Source organism: Myotis myotis, unplaced genomic scaffold, assembly GCF_014108235.1.
Source record: "Myotis myotis isolate mMyoMyo1 unplaced genomic scaffold, mMyoMyo1.p scaffold_m19_p_19, whole genome shotgun sequence".
Lineage (NCBI taxonomy): Eukaryota > Metazoa > Chordata > Mammalia > Chiroptera > Vespertilionidae > Myotis > Myotis myotis.
The window spans coordinates 20,549,979-20,569,005 of record NW_023416323.1 but is presented as its reverse complement, the minus strand read 5'-3'; the positions used below and the strand labels follow the sequence as shown (position 1 = coordinate 20,569,005).

At 43.1% G+C, this 19,027-nt stretch overlaps 1 protein-coding gene across 1 annotated transcript in view; it reads right to left on the bottom strand.

Moving 5' to 3' along the window:
- PKD1L2 (polycystin 1 like 2) overlaps positions 1–19,027 on the bottom strand; it is a 73,239-nt gene that overhangs the window by 44,777 nt on the left and 9,435 nt on the right. Inside the window, 6 exon segments of the mRNA XM_036346812.1 lie at positions 3,194–3,270; positions 3,272–3,309; positions 5,290–5,339; positions 7,253–7,677; positions 7,679–7,742; positions 10,122–10,126. Of these exon segments, the coding sequence (XP_036202705.1) occupies positions 3,194–3,270; positions 3,272–3,309; positions 5,290–5,339; positions 7,253–7,677; positions 7,679–7,742; positions 10,122–10,126 (659 nt within the window).

Here is a 19,027-nt window from a genome sequence, read left to right as displayed (position 1 = left end):
CTCAGGTGAGGATTAACAACACCAACCAAAAAAAACTCTTCAAATTTCATGACTTTGACCCAGTTATTGCATTTCTAGAAATGTGTTTATGAAAGTAACCACTGATGCAAATTAAGATTCAGCTATAAAGATGTTCATTACAGTGTTTGTAAAGGCAAATAATTTGAAAATAGCCAAAATGTCCAAAAAGAAGGCAATTGTGGATAAATGATCATGCATCAATTGACAGTCCATTATGCAACTACTGTGAATATCAAGATGGAGTCAAAGGTACTGTGACATTGAAGTATGTAGGATATATTGTTCAATTAAAAAGGGTAGCAAATGAAATATGTATAGTATGAATGGCATTCATTTTCTTTCTAAAAAATATGTATGTAGCTAGAATATATCCTTATGAAAAGGAGGACAACCATTTCTTTTTTTGTTGTTGTAACTTAAAAATTATTTATTTTTAGAGAAAGGGGGGGAGGAAAGAAAGAGAGGGAGAGAAAAAAAAACACATCAATTTGTTTTTCACTCATTTATGTATTCACTGATTGATTCTTGTATGTGCCCTGACCAGGATTAAACCTGCAACTAGCATATTGGATGGTGCTCTAACCAAGGGAGATACCCAGCCAGGACCAGGACAGCCATTTCTTAAAAATAAGCACTATTGTTACAATTTTGGTTTGCCAGAAAATGCGTCATCACTTTCTTCTTCTAAGGCAGTGGTTCTCAACCTTCTGGCCCTTTAAATACAGTTCCTCATGTTGTGACCCAACCATAAAATTATTTTCGTTGCTACTTCATAACTGTAATGTTGCTACTGTGATGAATCGTAATGTAAATATCTGATATGCAGGATGGTCTTAGGCGACCCCTGTGAAAGGGTCGTTCGACCGCCAAAGGGGTTGTGACCCACAGGTTGAGAACCTCTGGTCTTTTTTTTTTGTAAATCTTTATTGTTCAGATTATTACATTCCTCTTTTTTCCCCCCCATAGCTCCTCTCCACCCAGTTCCCACCCCACCCTCTGCCCTTACCCCCCCCACTGTCCTCATCCCTAGGAGCACAGTTTTTGTCCAGTCTCTTCCCGCATCTCTCACACCCCTTTCCCCCCCAAGAATAGTCAGTCCATTCCCTTTCTATGTCCCTGATTCTATTATAATCACTAGTTCATTCTGTTCATCAGATTATTTATTCACTTGATTCTTAGATTCACTTGTTGATAGATGCATATTTGTTGTTCATAATTAGTATCTTTACCTTTTTCTTCTTCTTCCTCTTCTTAAAGGATACCTTTCAGCATTTCATATAATACTGGTTTGGTGGTGATGAACTCCTTTAGCTTTTCCTTATCTGTGAAGCTCTTTATCTGACCTTCAATTCTGAATGATAGATTTGCTGGATAAAGTAATCCTAGTTGTAGGTTCTTGCTAGTCATCACTTTGAATATTTCTTCCCACTCCCTTCTGGCCTGCAAAGTTTCTGTTGAGAAATCAGCAGACAGTCATGTGGGTACTCCCTTGTAGGTAACTGACTTTCTTTCTCTTGCTGCTTTTAAGATTCTCTCTTTATCTTTTGCTCTTGGCATTTTAATTATGATGTGTCTTGGTGTGGTCCTCTTTGGATTCCTTTTGTTTGGGGTTCTCTGCGCTTCCTGGACTTGTAAGTCTATTTCTTTCACCAGGTAGGGGAAGTTTTCTGTCATTATTTCTTCAAATAGGTTTTCAATATCTTGGTCTCTCTCATCTTCTGGCACCCCTATAATTCTGATGTTGGTATGCTTGAAGCTGTCCCAGAGGCTCCTTACACTATGTTCGTATTTTCGGATTCTTTTTTCATTTTGCTTTTCTGGTTGGGTGTTTTTTGCTTCTTCGCATTTCAAATCTTTGCCTTGATTCTTGCGCTCCTCTGGTCTGCTGTTGGGAGTCTGTATAATATTCGTTATTTCAGTCCGTATATACTTAATTTCTAGTTGGTTGTTTATCACAACATCGAGGGTCTCATTAGATTTCTTGAGGATCTCAATAACTTTATCGGCGGCTTCTAGACAGTTCTTGAGAGACCTTAAAAGTGTGGTTCTGAACTCAATATCCTCCATTGACAGTTTTGTCCTGTTTCTTTGTCTCCGCATTTTTTATGCTTTCTTGGTGCACCCCCTAGTGGTCTTTGTGTGCAGTCTTGTTGTAGTTAAGCCTTGATTGTTGTAGTTAATACTAGGGGGATTTGACCTCCAGGCCAACTGGCTGTGAGAATCAGCTGTGTCTGCAGTGGGAAAACTTCTGTCCTCTAGGGAGGTGCTAATCTAGCCTTTGCCTGAGGCTATCTGGCAAATGGCTCTGCGCAGGGCTTGGGTGGGGCGGGTCACACGGGCTCAACAGAACGGGTGGAGGGAGCAGTTATGGCTGCTCTCAGTCCCGTCCCCAGAGACTCTGCCTCTCAGAGTCCCAGGAGCCGCTGCAAACCTCAGAGAGAAAGCCGCCCTCGCGTTCCGACCGATGCCAGACAGTCCCGCTTCTCCCTTTTGAGTCTGGGTCCCTAGAGACTCGCCCGGAACTGGAGCTCAGAGCCTGAGACTCCCTCCGGACTGAAACAGACAACCGCGCCCTCAGCTACCAGCCCGCTCTGCGCGTACCTCTGCACCTTTGTATTTTCCGCACTGCGCCTCCTCTGAGTCTTGTATGCTGTTCTCTTTCCGTCTAGTTGAAGAATTTCCCCTCAGCCAGTCTTCCTGTGATTCTGGGCGATGTCCGTTCCGTCTTTTAGTTGTATTTTTGAAGTGGTTGTTCGAGGCAGCTAACTCCGGTGTTTACCTATGCCGCCATCTTGGTTTTCTCCGAGAACCTCTGTTCTAAGGCATGGAGGTGAAAGGAAGGACCCACCAAAGAGGGAGGAGCATTTTGCCACTGGCATTGTTTGTAGTGATAATACAAAAGCAGACCGACTTTCAGGTTTGTTATAGTTCTTAAATTCTCTACAGTTAAATGCATCTCCTTGTTGCGTGCCTCTAGGACCAAACCCACCTTGGTTTTTCACTGTTACCTCTTATTTCCATTGGAATTTGCAGCCTCTGGCATATACAGTATACACAAAATGTCAGGCATGAGTATGCCGGTGTGAAGGTTAAGAAAAAGAACAGCAAAGCTAACTGCTATCCATCGCTTTGTGGTGAAATAGGACAGCTCCAGAGCTCTAACGCCACCTACCACATGACCAGTGGAAGCGTAAATCCTTGTCACTATCCAGCCAGTGCAGAGTCACTGTCGTGAAAGGATCCACATAGACCAGGTTCCACGTATACCTCCACATCCCCTTTATCTCTCTGCAGAAAAAGCAGCTGGTTTGTAAGACACTTCTCCACAGTTAGCATCCCACTCTCTACTTCAGAACAATTGTGCCAAGGTGTGGAATGGAGACAGACCTTGTCTGATCTGCCTGGTTCCCCTTGGGATGGTCACTGGGTAAGTAACTTTAGTTGGAATGTGGGCTCAGTGCTAAAGGTCCACCATGTGTTCAACTGCATAATCAGAACCTGCTCTAGCCAGGCCCTGTGCTTGATGCCTAGACAAACAGGAATATAGACCAGGCCTCTGTCCTTCCATTTAGTAGGGAAGACAGACAAGGAAACGATTAAAACACAGAGTGCTCACTGCTGCAAAAGAGGGGGCCCAGGAGATTATGAGAGTGTATGAGAGGGGGGCATTAAGTTAAGAATGTAGGCCTTGGGGCAGCCAGATCTCAGGCTGAATCATTGGCCCTGAGACCTCTGGCCAGTATCTAAGCCTCTTAGCTTCTGTCCCTCCGAGGGTTTGATAACATCTGATTCCCGGGATTGCTGTGGATCAAATGAGAGACACTAGTGATGTGTTTCCTCTTGTGTCTAGTGCAGAGGAGGGCACCGAGCTGTTGCCTCTACAAAGCAGACAGCTGGCATCAGGGCAAGCTTCCCCAGAGGACTGGACCCCAAAGAGAGCTGTTGTGAGGAGGAGTGAAAGTGAGCTGGCAACATGGAGAGCATGTGGATTCTAGGAAGAGGGATCAGCCAGCATACTGTGTTCCTGGAGTCAGTTCTGGAAGGACCTGTTAAACAGCTTATGCTCATAGGGCTTGACCTGGAATAACATGAGGCTACAGCAGAATTCAACCCCAGTGGTCTCCCATGGCCTGATAATAAAACCCAAAACCTGAAGCCTTGGCACCTTAGACCCCATGTGATCTGACATCTCTCCATCTCTGTGTTATCTTCTACATCCTTTCCCTCCTCCACACAGGCCTCAGAGCCCTCTAATCCATGCACCCAGAAAGCTCTTATTCTACTTTCTAGTAGGTTCCCCCTTAAATGTCACCTCTTAAGACTCCTTATCTGGGGTGGGAACGTCCAGGGAGAGGTCAATGGGGGAAAATGAGACATATGGAATACTTTAAACAATAAAGAATTTTAAAAAAAGTCCTTGTCTAATCACAATTGCTAGATCACCCTCTTTTAGTTGCTTTCATTGCACCCTATTGGTTCTAGTTAGACATATCAAAATTCCTAGTTATATGCTAATTTGTTTGTTAATCTCACCCAGTAAGGTTCATGAAGGCAGGATCATGTCTTTTTATTCACCATTGTATCTCCAGTCCCTAAAACTAAGCCTTGAACATTGTAGATGCAAAGTAAGTCTTTGTTACTGAATAAATGCATGCATGAGCAATGTCAACAGCAAGGAGTCAAAGACTTAGTCTTGCTATAAAAACCATCACATTGCCCATGAATGCACTTTTATCATGGAATTGGGACCAAGCAGTAGTACTTTAATAATAATAGCTAATGAGAAAAGAGAGGCAGATCTCATCTCAAAGTGTTAACTGAAGATGAAATATCAAAGCCCTGTAAGAAGCAAGCCTATTTTCTGATATACATATTAAAAGAAATAAATATGCCTCTGAGCACTGCCTTGGTTGCATCCCACAAATTTGGGTAGGTTGTATTGTCATTATCACTCAAAAATATATTTAAATTTCCCTTGTGATTTTTTTCTTTTACCCATTAATATTTTTTTAGAAGTGTGATGTTTAATTTCCAAGATGGCTAAAAGATATGTACATATCCTAGATATCTTACTATTGATTTATAACACAAATAGCATGCTTTGTTTAATTTCAATCCATCTGGGTCTCTCTTCAAGCAGAAGAAATATCAGTGATTCCTAGTGTTCTGAAAAACCAGAACAAAAAAAACCCCCCAAAAAACAAAACCCCCCAAAAACAGAGTGCTTGGACATCTTTTTCTTGTGAGGTTAAGTGTTTTTAAAAATACATTCTTTTCCTCAGCATTTGTTCCAGATAATTCTTGGAGACTGGAAGGAGCTGTGAACACAGTCGGAACAGGTGTCAGACTTTGGTGGTATTGATAAAGTTGCCAAAGGACAAAGTCACAAGGTATGCTGAAGATCTTGGGGAATCTGCCTGTCTTTGGAAATGGTTTAGGGAACATAGCAAACATTCAGGTCATAGGGAAATGATCAAAAGCAAACCATTATGTTTACCAGTGAGCTAAAGACACCTCTTTGGTAGTAAAGAAAGAGGCATGTGGGAGGATGTGACCAGCTGAAGGAGAGGTGGCACCCAGCCCTGGAGCAGAGGGGCGCAGCCCGGGGCCTTGAGAGCCCAGAGAAGCTCTTACAAAGATAGTTGCAAATATGTGGTGGGCCCTGAGACCAAGGCCAGCCAGGACTGGGCCAGCCCCTCCAAGTGAGAGCCTTCCTGTCCTACCTGTTCCCTTGTCTTCCTCCTCGCCCCTTCATCACTGGAGTCATCCAAGTCTGTTTTTCTTGTGGGGAGAAGATTGCTTACCTTCTAAGACAGAGGTGGGAACCTTTTTTACTGCCATTGGATATTTATAACATTATTTGTGGGCCATACAAAATTATCAACTTAAAAATTAGCCTGCTGCCCCAGCTGGTTTGGCTCACTGGATAGAGTGACAGCTCATGAATTGAAGGGTCCCAGGTTTGATTCCAGTCAAGGGCACATACCTGGGTTCCAGGCTTGATCCCCAGCCCCAGTCAGGAGGCAACTAATCAATGTGTTTCTCTCACATAGATGTTTTTCTCTCTCTGTTTCTCTCCCTCCCTTCCACTATCTCTAAGAATCAATGGAAAAATATCCTCAGACGAGGATTAACAACAACAAAATAAGCCTGCTATCTTTGGTCAAACATTTAATTAACTCACCCCTAATGCCTTGGCAGGGCCAGACCAAATGATTTTGTGGACCTTATATGGCCAGCGGGCTGGGTGTTCCCCACCCCTGATCTAAGAGTAAGCCATAAAGTCACAGGGCATGCTTAAAATTTATCTATTATCCCCTGAGTAACTTTTATAGGAGACAAAAATTAATTTGCATTTGAATTATAGTCTATTTATTATGTATAGTTTCCATCATCATTTCATTTTGGCTTCTTCCTGTTCCAAACTGGACTTTTATTATCTGGCTAAGTTCCTATGCTTTTCTTCTTGAATCTATTGTCTTTTCTGTCATCTCTTTTGCCAAATCCCTTACTGACAGCATGGTAGGCCTACACCTGCATAATATTACCCTCTATTTTGCACACCTCTGAGATTGAGGGCAGAGGATGCTGTAGGCAGGGTCCTGGGTGAGCTGGAGACTCTGGGCCCTCATCACATTCCTGCCTGCTAACCTGACTGCCCTCAAGGACCCTGTTCTTTTATATTAAATGCAAATGTATGCGTGGTCTCCTCCCCTGGCTGGTGCCAGCCAGTCTGTCTGCCAGCCAGTCAGTTGCCCTGTCTCTATTCCAGTAAGAATTATGACACTTCTTCTCTTGTCCCTCTCTCTTCTCTTCCCATGCTTCAGTGTTTACCTCTCTTGCCCCTAAGGGCATGGGCTGCAGTTTCCCAAACACACTATTTTCTAGAACTGATGGAAGAAATTGGAATACTCCTGCTCTCCCCCAATGGTTCTCAGTGAGGGTGATTTTGTTCCCCAAGGGGCAGTTGGCTTTGTCTGGAGATGTTTTTGGTTGCCAAGACTTGGGAGGCTGGTGCTACTGGCATCTAAAGAATAGAAGCTAGAGATGCTACTGAACATCCTATAATGCACAGAACAGCCTCCACAACCAAAATGATCCAGTCCCCAATGTCTGAAGTGCCAAAGTTGAGAACCCCTGTCAATATTCTCATGAGGACAGATAATATCCATCTCTGTCTTGTTTTGTGACTCAGGTTGGATGCTCTTAACCATGCTTGTGTCCAGGACACCCTGGAAACTGGCTGGCAGGAGCCTGGATTCTAAGTTAGGAAGGGAAGAGGAGGGAGATTTGGAAGGGAGCTATCAATCCCAAGTACCTTCAAGAGGACCTGCCACATGGTAAATCCCAGATGGCCGCCCAAGGCTCTCTTCCTCATGGGAGGAGGATGCATTGAGTCCTGCTGCCTCAAAGGTCAACTCTTCTGGGATGCCATGAGCCACTGAGATGTTGACCAGTAGATCCTGTCCAAGCTCCAAGTGGTCAGAAGCCCAGGAGGCCTGCGGCCCTGGCAGAGGCTTCATGAAGTGAACCGTGATGTTTGTGGAGGGTGCAGAGGTGGTGGTGTTGCTGGTGGCTCGGGTCTCCAGGTGGTGCATCCCTGGACCCACACCCTGCTGGGCTGCTCTGTCCAGGGTGAGGTTGTAGGGGAGCAGGGCGGTGTGTGATGGATTCAGTCAGGGTTGTGTTATCTGATAGCACAGTGTAAGTCACCTCCATTTCTAGGTGGGGCAAGAAACATTTAGGAATGTGATAACAACCATGTAGTTGATTATACTGAGATAATTCAAACTCAAGCTCTGAAGTGAGATTCTGGGAATCGACATGGATATGGATATAGCTATAAAGACATAAGTAAAGATATACTTGCCCCTGAATATTAACAGTGATTATCTCTGAGTATTGGATTCATGAGTTTTGGGTCCTCTCTGCTCATTTGTATATTCTAATTTATTTATACTATGAATGTGTTACCTAAAAACTTAAAAGTTTGTAATAAAAGTATTAGATTACTTGTTGCCATATTTTTGTAGGGAGGAAGGCTAAAAAGGGAAGGCTAAGGGTATAGCTGATATATATGCATGAGGATTAACCTCAAGTCTTGTTTCAGGCAGGAGCAGGTGAAGCATTTCCTTCTGCTCCCACAGCTAACTGCCAGAAACCCTGTTCACAGGAGAAGTCAGCCTGTTGACATCACGATGGTGCTCCCTTACAGGCTGGGCCTGGTTGTCCTTACTGAATGCTAAATATTGTGGTTGACTCTTAAAATATGATATCAACCAACAAATTAGGATTCTTTCTGAAAGTAATTAGGCTAGTGTGTTTCTTGTTTGAGTGATGATGATGATAATGATAAAGATGACGACGATGATGATGATGATGATGATGACGACGACGATGATGGTGATGTAAGCCCCCGAGAACAGGAATCCTGACTTTCAGGTTTACTGCTGTCTTTCCCGTACCTGGAAAAGAGTATGCTCTCAATTATATTTGTAGAATGAATAAATACATGAAGGATTATTTTAAGCTTCTCCAGTTACACACAGCCACCATCTTCAGCCAACAAACACACCACACAGACAGGAGTCCCAAGTACTGTATGTAAAGCCTGGTTAGAGTTCCTGTAAGTCACTGTTCTGAATGAGGTTTCAGGTAGTGTGAGGTCACGTGAGGTCATGCTTTCACCTCTACAGGCCTCTATCTAGATCTCAAATTGGACCTGTGCCTTGAGGAAAGATGCTGGCTTGGGTGAGGATGGATTTTAGTTGGGAAGGTCTCTACTGAGAGAAGGGGTGGTATTCAAAATATTTAACACTGAAACTGCATGGGTACGAACCAATTTGAATGGGTATTCTGATAAAGCAGAATAGATTCTGTGACCAATCAGAATGGGTACTGTGACCAATCAGAATAGATTAGATGCTGTTACCAATCACAACGATCACTGTGACCAATCAGAATGGACATTGTGACCAATGAGAAACGTTGCTATGACCAATCAGAATGGACACTTTGACTAATCAGAATGGACATGATTAGAATGGCCTTTGTGACCAATCAGAAAAGAAACTGTGACCAATGAGAATGGACACCAGTCATAACAGCTGCTATGGCTGTAGCAGTGTGTGCAGCTGAATATGAGCTTATGCTAGTAAGGCTTCAACATTTTACTTGAAGTGGTATAATAGTAACTCTAAGTAGACTGTGAAAGGTTAGACATGTATCCAGAAATTCCCAAAGTATCTACTAAAAAAAGTAATACAAAGAGATATAACAGAAAACAAAACAAAAGCACACAACCAGTAGTTAAGCTAAAATGGAATACTAAAAATATTGAGTAATCAAAAAGAAGTCAAGAAAGGAGAGGAACCAGGGGCGGGGATTAAACAGAGGGAAAACAGAAAACAAATACCAAAATAATAGATCTAAATTCAACTAAATCAATAATTACATTAATTGTAAATGCTCTTAACATTCCGTATGGGATAGTAAAAAAACCAAGATTCAGCCATATACTGTCTACAAGAAACCCACTATAAATATAATGATATAGATAGGTTAAAAAAAAATAAAAGGATGGAAGAAAGATCTACCAGCCGACACTAATCAGAAGAATGCTGCAGTGACCGTTGTTAATATCAGATAATGTAGATTTTAGAACAAGAAAATGCTAACTCTTTGTGGATATGTGAAGGATGGTTTTGGATAGCAAAATCCAGCCAGTTTTTCAGTGATCTGTCTGGAAAAAGCAATTTGTTAAGTTTTTTAAACTCTGGTACCAACTGAAACTGTCTAGCACTGAAAAGCAGAGAAATTGATTTTTTTTTTCTGATTTCTCTCCCACTGATCTCACTAAAGGAGAACCCTAAAAGTGGTTTTAGAAACTGCTGCCAGCATATGGAAGATATGCTTGGAATACAAAGAGAGGGAGACAACAACTCAAAACTTTGTGTTATAATCCTATGGATTTGTGCAATTCCACTCTTAGATATAAACCCAACAGAAATGTGTATGATGTGCACCAAAGACAAGCACTAAAATGTTCATGACTGCACAATTTATAATACTCTAAGTGGAAAATCACTCAAAATGCCTACCAGTGCTAAAATGGACAGATAAATTGAGATATATTCACACAATGAGATGCTATACAACAACTAGTAGCCCGGCGCACGAAATTTGTGCACATTAAAAGGGAATTAATTGCCCTAACCGGTTTGGCTCAGTGGATAGAGCATCGGCCTGCGGACTCAAGGATCTCGGGTTCAATTCTGGTCAAGGGCATGTACCTTGGTTGCAGGCACATCCCCAGTGGGGAGTGTGCAGTAGGTAGCTGATCGAGGTTTCTCTCTCATCGATGTTTCTAACTCTCTATCCCTCTCCCTTCCTCTCTGTAAAAAATCAATAAAATATGTATTTTTTTAAAAGGGAATTAATTAGTGGAGATATTTTAATATTGCTATTTGCCCTTTCTCTCTAATAGGAGTGTGAGAAATGAAAGGAAATTAGTAAAATGTATATGAAAAGAATATAAATTTATTAATAAATAAACAGTAACAAAAGGATATAACAACAACAGAGGCATGATATAAAAATGACAAAAACATGATATGAAAACAATAAAAGCATGATATGAAAACAACAAAAACATTATATAAAACAACAGTGATGCAAACAGTGACTGATAAATTGATTAAACTTATTCTAATATCTCCCTATACACCCACATTAAGAGTGAAAACACTTTCAGAGTGCTTGAATTGGTCATTTATATTGGGAATGAATGGTTCTTCCACCGAGAAGTAAATTTGCAGCAATTCCTGTAGACACTGTGGGTAAAACAGTACCACCACAACCTCTAATATAATGTATTAAAACTTTATTCTGGGGAGCCGCTACAGTGTTTTGGACAGGTTCAAGCCTTGGACTGATGAGAGGGCACAGTCCTCTCATTGCCACGTGCAAGTCCCAGCTTGGAGGGCAGGACCCTCCCAGCACAATTATAGCCAACAGCTATAGTTGTAAGCTTGAATCTATGGTCCAAACACATGGCCCCACGTGCCTGAGTGATGTAGGCTTGATAGAGTTCAGGTGCATGTAGTTGAGTAGGATTGAAACCCAGGAGAATGTTGTAAACATCTTGGTCATGCCCTTACTTTGCCTCGTGGCATCTGCTATAAAATAAAGACAGGGCTGTGGGCGTGGTCGCTACCTCTCAGAGAAGCAGCATCCCACTGAGACCCAGATTTCATTCTCTTGTCTGTTTTTTCTGAGCCTTTCAGCCGCCCCCACTCAGGTTCACCCTTGGCTGTGCTGGCACGGCACACTTTATAAAGATATGCCTCCACACTCGAAGGGCGGGTTCCTGCCTCAAACCCCACCCTTACAGGAAATAGCTCTGGGAAACAGCTCGGGAGGAGGGTGCAGCCGTTTCCAAGACAACCCCTGCAGGATTGACTTCCTTCCAGTTGGTCAAAGTTCTGGCCATTATGTTACACCCAGGGTTTTTATATAAGTAGATAATAAAAAAGAAATCCTAATTATACACAACAGTAAGGATGAATCTCAAAAACATACTACTGAACTGAAGTCAGACAAAAAAGAGAATAAACAGTCCTTTATCAGATTCCATTTATATAAGTTTCAAATACAGGTCACACTATTTGATGATGTTAGAATTCTTGGAGGGTTATGGGGTGGAGGAGGGATTTCTGGGAGACTGGCCATGTTTTATTTCTTGATCTAGGTGCTGGTTCATTGTATAAAAATTAATTGTTCCGTATCTTTTGGGGCACTTTCCTGTACATGTATTATGCTTAAATAAAAATGTTTAAAAATTGGTTCAAGACTCTAACATCCACTGATTTGTATATACTGCTTTGATGGTTGATGTTGATGGGATGCAGCTTAAAAAGAAAGTGGAGAAGAAAGCTCACATTTTTTATCTTTGCTTATAATGTCCAATTGTTAAGAACACCATAATTTGTGTCATTTTATTTATGTTGCTCACAGATTGCCAGCCAGCTTGGTGGATGAGGCCATCTGACCAGATCGGGCATTGTGACAGAACGGAAAGGGTAGGAAACTGGAAATGAGATCTCCTAGAGCTCCTAGGATTACCTGTAAAACCTAATGACTCAGTTAACCTCTCTGAGCCTCAGTGCCCTTGTCCATAAAATGAGGTGAGAGCTATTCCTGGCTGAGCTGTAAAGTTCAAATGAGGCCATGGCTGAATAAGTATCTGGCATGTAACAGTCTCATATATTGTAGCTTTTTGTATAATAGGATGACATTTATGCACTTAGCCTATTAAATAAAATTAATACATACTTTCATGTAATATTAATATAATAGTAACAATTACCTAATCTTTAGAATCAACTCTGTAGCAGTTATTCTCTGTAGTCCCATTTACTCCTTAAAGTTACCCAGTGGATATTAGTTGATACTGGCAGTACTAATAATCACAGAGCTTGTAACTCCATGGCCTAAAGATTCCTGTGTATCCTTTGTAGTGGATGTGGTGGCGTGTCACCCAGATTCCACCCTTCAAGACCGAGGCCTGCACCCCACCACTCCTGCCCAGCATCCTGGCGTGATAGCAGCTGAGGGCTCACAGCTGAACCACCTCCAGGAATTATTAGCCGAAGAGAGCCATCTGTTCCCAGGTGACATCCCTTCCCCAGGGACATCCTGAATCCAATGGCTGCACAGTTGTCAGGGGGGCCTGTGCTGCTACTGCATCTCCCCCTGCCCCATCTTAGTATCCCCCAGGAAACCTGCACCCCAAATCAGAGCCTGTGTCCTGGTGCTTAACCTGCACACGCTCCTAAAAACAATGTCTTTATACTGGCAGGTATCAAGGCTCTTCATCACCTTTCCCCTTTGCGTTTTCCGTCTTTCATTTTCCCCACATACCCCTGAACTCCCAGTATAGTGAGGTGCTCACAGTTACCCTCCACATCCATGACTTCCCTTGCTCTACATTCTCTGCTCCTGCCTCCTATTTCTGGTCCCCCACCAAGGACTTTGGCTCTACAGTCCTTTCTGACCTGGCTTTCACAGAGTTCTCTCTTCTGCGCCTCCCAACAGCCTGTGTACATCTCAGTCACTCTAAGGCTTATCCTGGCTTGTGAATGATCCATTTCCAGGGACGTCCCCCTCCAGACTTGGCTGTGTGGCTCTGAATAGCAGCAATCCCTAGATCTGTCAGTAGGTGGCGCTAAGTTACCTAATGCTAGACTTGGACAAATTTCACCTTATGCCAATTGTTCCATGATTTCAGAAATGTAGAAAGTTTTCCATAACAGAGAAACAAAACAGCCTGCCATGCAAATGTGCACAAGACATGGGGAGTGCAAGGCGAGAAAGAACTTCTCAAGGAGATATTGTTTGACTTTCATTATGCCTTTCCTAATGGAGGCTGGATTCTCCCCATTAGCTCATGTTATTTCTCTACGATGGAAATGGAGCCTCCGTTTTTAAGCAGAAGTAGGAGTCTGTATGAACACAATAAAAGAAAAACACAGTCACGTCTGCACAAAATATTCGACTTAAAATTCATGCTATTTTTCATTGTAAATTGAGTTCTGAGACTGCTAAGACTGATTAGAAAGCACCAGAAATATATTTCCCAATCTTAATAAAAATAATAGAAGAAGGTGGGTGAGTAGTTTCAAGGTCTAACAAGTCTTTAAAGAAGAGGAAATTTGAGTGTTCAGGTTGGGTGATGGCAGAGGATATCACCATCTATTTCTTTTGAAAGAGAAAAAAAATTACAGTCGCTTTCACTTAGAGCAAATGCCCAAGGAATTGCAAATGTAAAGCATCACTTATTGTTGTTTGACTTAGATTATGAAAAATTTAATCACACGCAGAATCCAGAATCCAAACACCCTTGGACTCACCATCCAGAGTTGACAGATATTTGCATTTTGTTCCATTTGCTCCAGTTTTTAACTACTGTTTGTTTATTGCTAGAAGGTCCTTATGTAACTGAAAGACTTAGCAGGGCTACAGACAGTGCATTTTGACTTATGCCAAATTCAAGTTCTATAAAATGTGGGGGTTAGGATTATTTAACTTGGCATTTGTTGTTTTATTGATGAAATGGGAGCAAATGGAAAGAAACCTACAGAAAATACCATGATATTTGTATTAAACATTTTTTCCCTAAGCATCTTCACGTGTAATTTCTCATTTTACTCCAATCAAGGCAGCCATCAATATAAATGTGACACAACCTTTCTTTATTGAAGTCTTCATTTCCAGTGCCATCACCTCTAATCTCAAAGTGGGCATTCCTTTTTATGTGCTATTTCTGTGACCACCCTTAAAACAAAACAAAACAAAACTGATCCTGGATTCCTTCCTTTCTTTCATGTAGCTGAGCTCCGTTCAAGGCCAGACAGTCCTGGGATGTCACCATAGACAGTCACCTGTTACTATTTGACACAATGTTTGGATTATAGTAGTTGTCCAATAAATGTTTAGAGAGTGAAACAAAAGATAAATACCTGGACACTTTGAATAGTGTCCAGGTGATCTGTAGGGTCCACTTAGATTTGTGTGTTTTTCATGTAAACATTTCCTTTTTTGCTGCTTTAGTCATTGTAGCTTTAGAGTAATTGAAAGAGCATAGACTTTATAGTAAAACCAATCTAATCCCCCTCCTGGCTCTGATACTACTATGGGATTTGGAGCTATTTAACTTCATGCACCCTTATTTATCTTGTGGATAGCCCAAACAGTTTTATATGGGTTTGGAAATAGATATTGTAAGAGGGAGTGTGAATGGACAGTTATACAGTGGGTATGCAATGAAACAGGAATTCAAATTCAGATTTTTCTGGTTTTACAACCTGTGTTCTTTTTATACCACCCATTTTTATTGTTATCTTGATTTGTTCCTTTTTCTGTCATATATATACACTGGAGGTCCAGTGCACGAATTCCTGCCCGGTTGGGGGGTCCAGCTGGCCCGATGGGGGCCGGGCTGGCGGGGGGGAGGAGGGAGGGGATGCAGGATGTTGGCCGATTGGCCACACCCCCGATTGGGGTGGGTGGAGCCGATCGGGGAGAGGGCCAGCCAGGGAGAGGGGCTACAGGAGGTTGGCCAGCCACAGTAGGTGTCATAGCAGCCAGTTGTTCCAGTCATTCTGATTGTTTTGGCATTCCAGTCTTTGGCTTTTTATATATATAGACATCTATATATATAAAAGGCTAATATGCAAAGTATCCCCTAGGGAGTTCAATCACTCACTATGACATGCGCTGACCACCAGGGGGTGGCGGAGAATGAAGGAAGGCCCCAGCTGGCAGCCAGCAGCCAGGGAAGGAAGGCCTCGACTCGGCCAGCAGCCAGAAGGCCCTGATTGGCCCTGATCACCATCCAGGCCTAGGGACCCTACCTATGCACGAATTTCATGCACTGGGCCTCTAGTGTATATATATATATATATATATATATATATATATATATATATATATATATATATGACAGTGAAGGAAACAGAAACCCAAGGCCAGGGATTGTTTCTGGGTCTGACACATTAGCAGTGCCTGGATTAGAACCCCAGCCTCAGACACAGTGTGTTTGGCACAATGCCTGAGACCTCAAAGCACTGCTGAATTTGAGACCTGCACTCACTGGAGCAGCTTTGGGCTGTGGACAGGGCTGGCCCCCTATTTGCCTCACTGCAACCAGTGCTATTGGGAATGCTGGCACCCACAGGACCAGAACCTCTAGCTCCCACAGGGAAGAACTGGAGGTATTTGGGGATTCAAAGAGAAGCTTTTGGGCCTCTATGCTTTCCCAGGGAATCCATGTTGAACTGGGGGTCCCTATAAGGAGCCTCAGGATCCAAAGAGGACCTAGATTTTCTGAAACAGTCTGGGGCACCCTCCTGCTGGGCCATCGGAGCTTACCCAGGCCCAGGTAGGACTTTGAAATACTATGAGTTGGGTTTAGCTACTCTCAGGTTGGGGAGGTAACTGTTTCCTGGAGGATGTGTGTGTGGGAGCAGGGGGAAGGTGGGGGGGGGGGGCAGTGCTCTCAGGCCCAGATACAATGCGCTGTATAATCCACCAGGGACCTCAGAGCCTGAGCTCCTTTCAAGGCTAGACAGTCCTGACTGCATCACAGCGTTGTGTGGCTTGGGCAACAACACTGTACCTTTGTGAAAACATGATAATGATTATCTAGCTCAGCACCATCCAATACAGATAGTAGGAGCCACATGTGTAATTTAAATTTTTTTTAATATATTTTTATTGATTAAGATATTACATATGTGTCCTTGTCCCCACGTTACCCTCTACCCACCCCCCCCCGCTCATGCCCTCACCCCCCACCCCCCGCCCTGTTGTCCGTGTCCATTGGTTAGGCCTATATGTCTGCATGTAAGTCCTTTGGTTGATCTTTCCCCCTTACCCCCACACTTCCCTACCCTCCCTCCAAAGCCCGACAGTCCAATCAATGCCTCTCCGTCTCTGGATCAGTCCTTGTTCATCAGTTTATGTTGTTCATTATATTCCACAAATGAGTGAGATCATGTGGTATTTATCCGCTCTCCAGTTCCATCCACGCTGTGGCAAATGGTAAGAGTTCCTTTTTCTTCTTCCTCTTCTTAAAGAATACCTTTCAGCATTTCATATAATGCTGGTTTGGTGGTGATGAACTCCTTTAGCTTTTTCTTATCCGTGAAGGTCTTTCTCTGACCTTCTATTCTGAATGATAGCTTTGCTGGATAAAGTAATCTTGGTTGCAGGTTCATGCTATTCATCACTTTGAATATTTCTTGCCACTCCCTTCTGGCCTGCATGGTTTCTGTTGAGAAATCAGCTGACAGTCGTATGGGTACTCCCTTGTAGGTAACTGACTGTCTTTCTCTTGCTGCTTTTAAGATTCTCTCTTTGTCTTTTGCTCTTGGCATTTTAATTATGATGTGTCTTGGTGTGGTCCTCTTTGGATTCCTTTTGTTTGGGGTTCTCTGCACTTCCTGGACTTGTAAGTCTATTTCTTTCACCAGGTGGGGGAAGTTTTCTGTCATTATTTCTTCAAATAGGTTTTCAATATCTTGCCCTCTCTCTTCTTCTGGTATTTCTATAATTCTGATGTTGGTACGCTTGAAGTTGTCCCAGAGGCTCCTTACACTATCTTCATATTTTTGGAATCTCTTTTCTTTTTTCTTTTTCGGTTGGGTATTTTTTGTTTCTTTGTATTTCATATCTTTGACTTGATTTTTGGGATTCTCTTGTCTGCTGTTGGATCTCTGTAAATTATTCTTTATTTCAGTCAGTGTATGCTTAATTTCTAGTTGGTCCTTTTTCATGTCCTCCATGGTCTCACTATACTTATTGAGGGACTCATTAAGTTTATCGGCGGTTTCCATAAAATTCTTGAAAAACCTTATAAACGTGGCCTTGAACTCTATATCCAGTCGTTTGCTTTCCTCCATTTCTGCCATTTGTGACCTGTTTCTTTGTCTCCGCATTTTGGCTGCTTCCCTGTGTTGATAGAGTGGCTTTGTGTGCTAGGTGTCCTGTAGGGCCCAGTGGCTCAGCCTCCCCAGTTACCTGAGGTGGACACTCTTGGTGCACCCCCTCGTGGGCTTTGTGCACAGTCTTGTTGTAGCTATGCCTTGGTTGTTGTAGGATCACTGGGAGGAATTGACCTCCAGGGCAATTGGCAGCGAGAATCAGCTGCCCTGATGATGCTCAGCTGTGTAGCAATGCAAGCCGCTGTGGGGCCTGGGCCTTCTCTTGGAAGCTCTGAGTCTATCTGGCCCGGCTGCGGTTAGGTAATTACAGGTTGCAAATGGCCGGGGCATTCATATGCAAAAGCCTCTGCCGAAGCCTGGGCGGGGCGGGGTCTCAAGGAATCAAAGGGCTGAGAAAGCAGGTATGGCGGAGCCTCAGCCCTGCCCTAAGGAGTCGCGAGTCCCAGTGTCCCGGCAATGGCTGCAAGCACCTCTGAGGGAAAGCCGCTCTCAAGCTCGCCCGCTGCCAGACAGTCCAGTATCTCCCCGTATGAGCCCTGGGTCCCCAGAGACTTCCCGGAACCGGATTTCAGAGGCGTCGGGAGCTTGTGTCTCCCTCTGGATTCAAAAAGACAGCCGTGTCCTCAGGTGCCAGACCCTTTCCGCGCGCGCGAGCCCCCGTACCTCTGCACGCCACCTCCGCAGCTCCTCCTGCTCGCAGTGTGCTTTTCTTTCCTTCTAGTTGTAGAATTTACACTCAGCCAGCCCTCCTGTAGTTCTGGATGATGTCCACCTTGTGTTTTTGATGCATTTATCGATTGTTGTGGGAAGCAGAAATTTCCCGGTGTTTATCTATGCCGCCATCTTAGTTTCTCCTTAAAATTTTTTAATAGCCACACTGAAAAAAGTAAGAAACAGGTGAAGTTAATTTCAATTTATTTTCTTTAACCCAATACATCCAAAGTACTATCATTTCAATGTGTAATCAATATAAAAATGATTAGTGAGAAAAAAATTGTTAGTGAGATATTTACATTCATTTTGGGCAGATGGGGGAACTCAGTCTTGAAAATCCCACGTGTACTTTACATTTACAGCCCATCTTAACTGAGAACAGCCACATGTCATGTGCTCAGTAGCTCACATGGTGAGTGGCTGTTACATTAGACAGCACAGCTCTAGTGAGATTATGTGTGAAGCTGCCCGGCTGGACTATTATGAATATTGTTACTATTACTTTTATAATCCTTACCAATGAAAAGCACTCCCAGGTGAGCATCTTCTTTACCCCATTACCGACTCCTCAGACAGTGACCCTGGAGAGACTACACAGCGCCAAGCCAAAAGGACCAGCTCTCCATGCCCGTTTGTGTGGCTTCCATAATGAAAAACAGATGAGCATCCATTCTCCCATTCTCATATGCATGCCCCTTTGTGCTATGGCTCTGCTATTTCTTCCATCAACAGGTATAGTCTGTTTCTCTACCTGTTGAATCTGGGCGTGGCCATGAAACTCGCTTTGG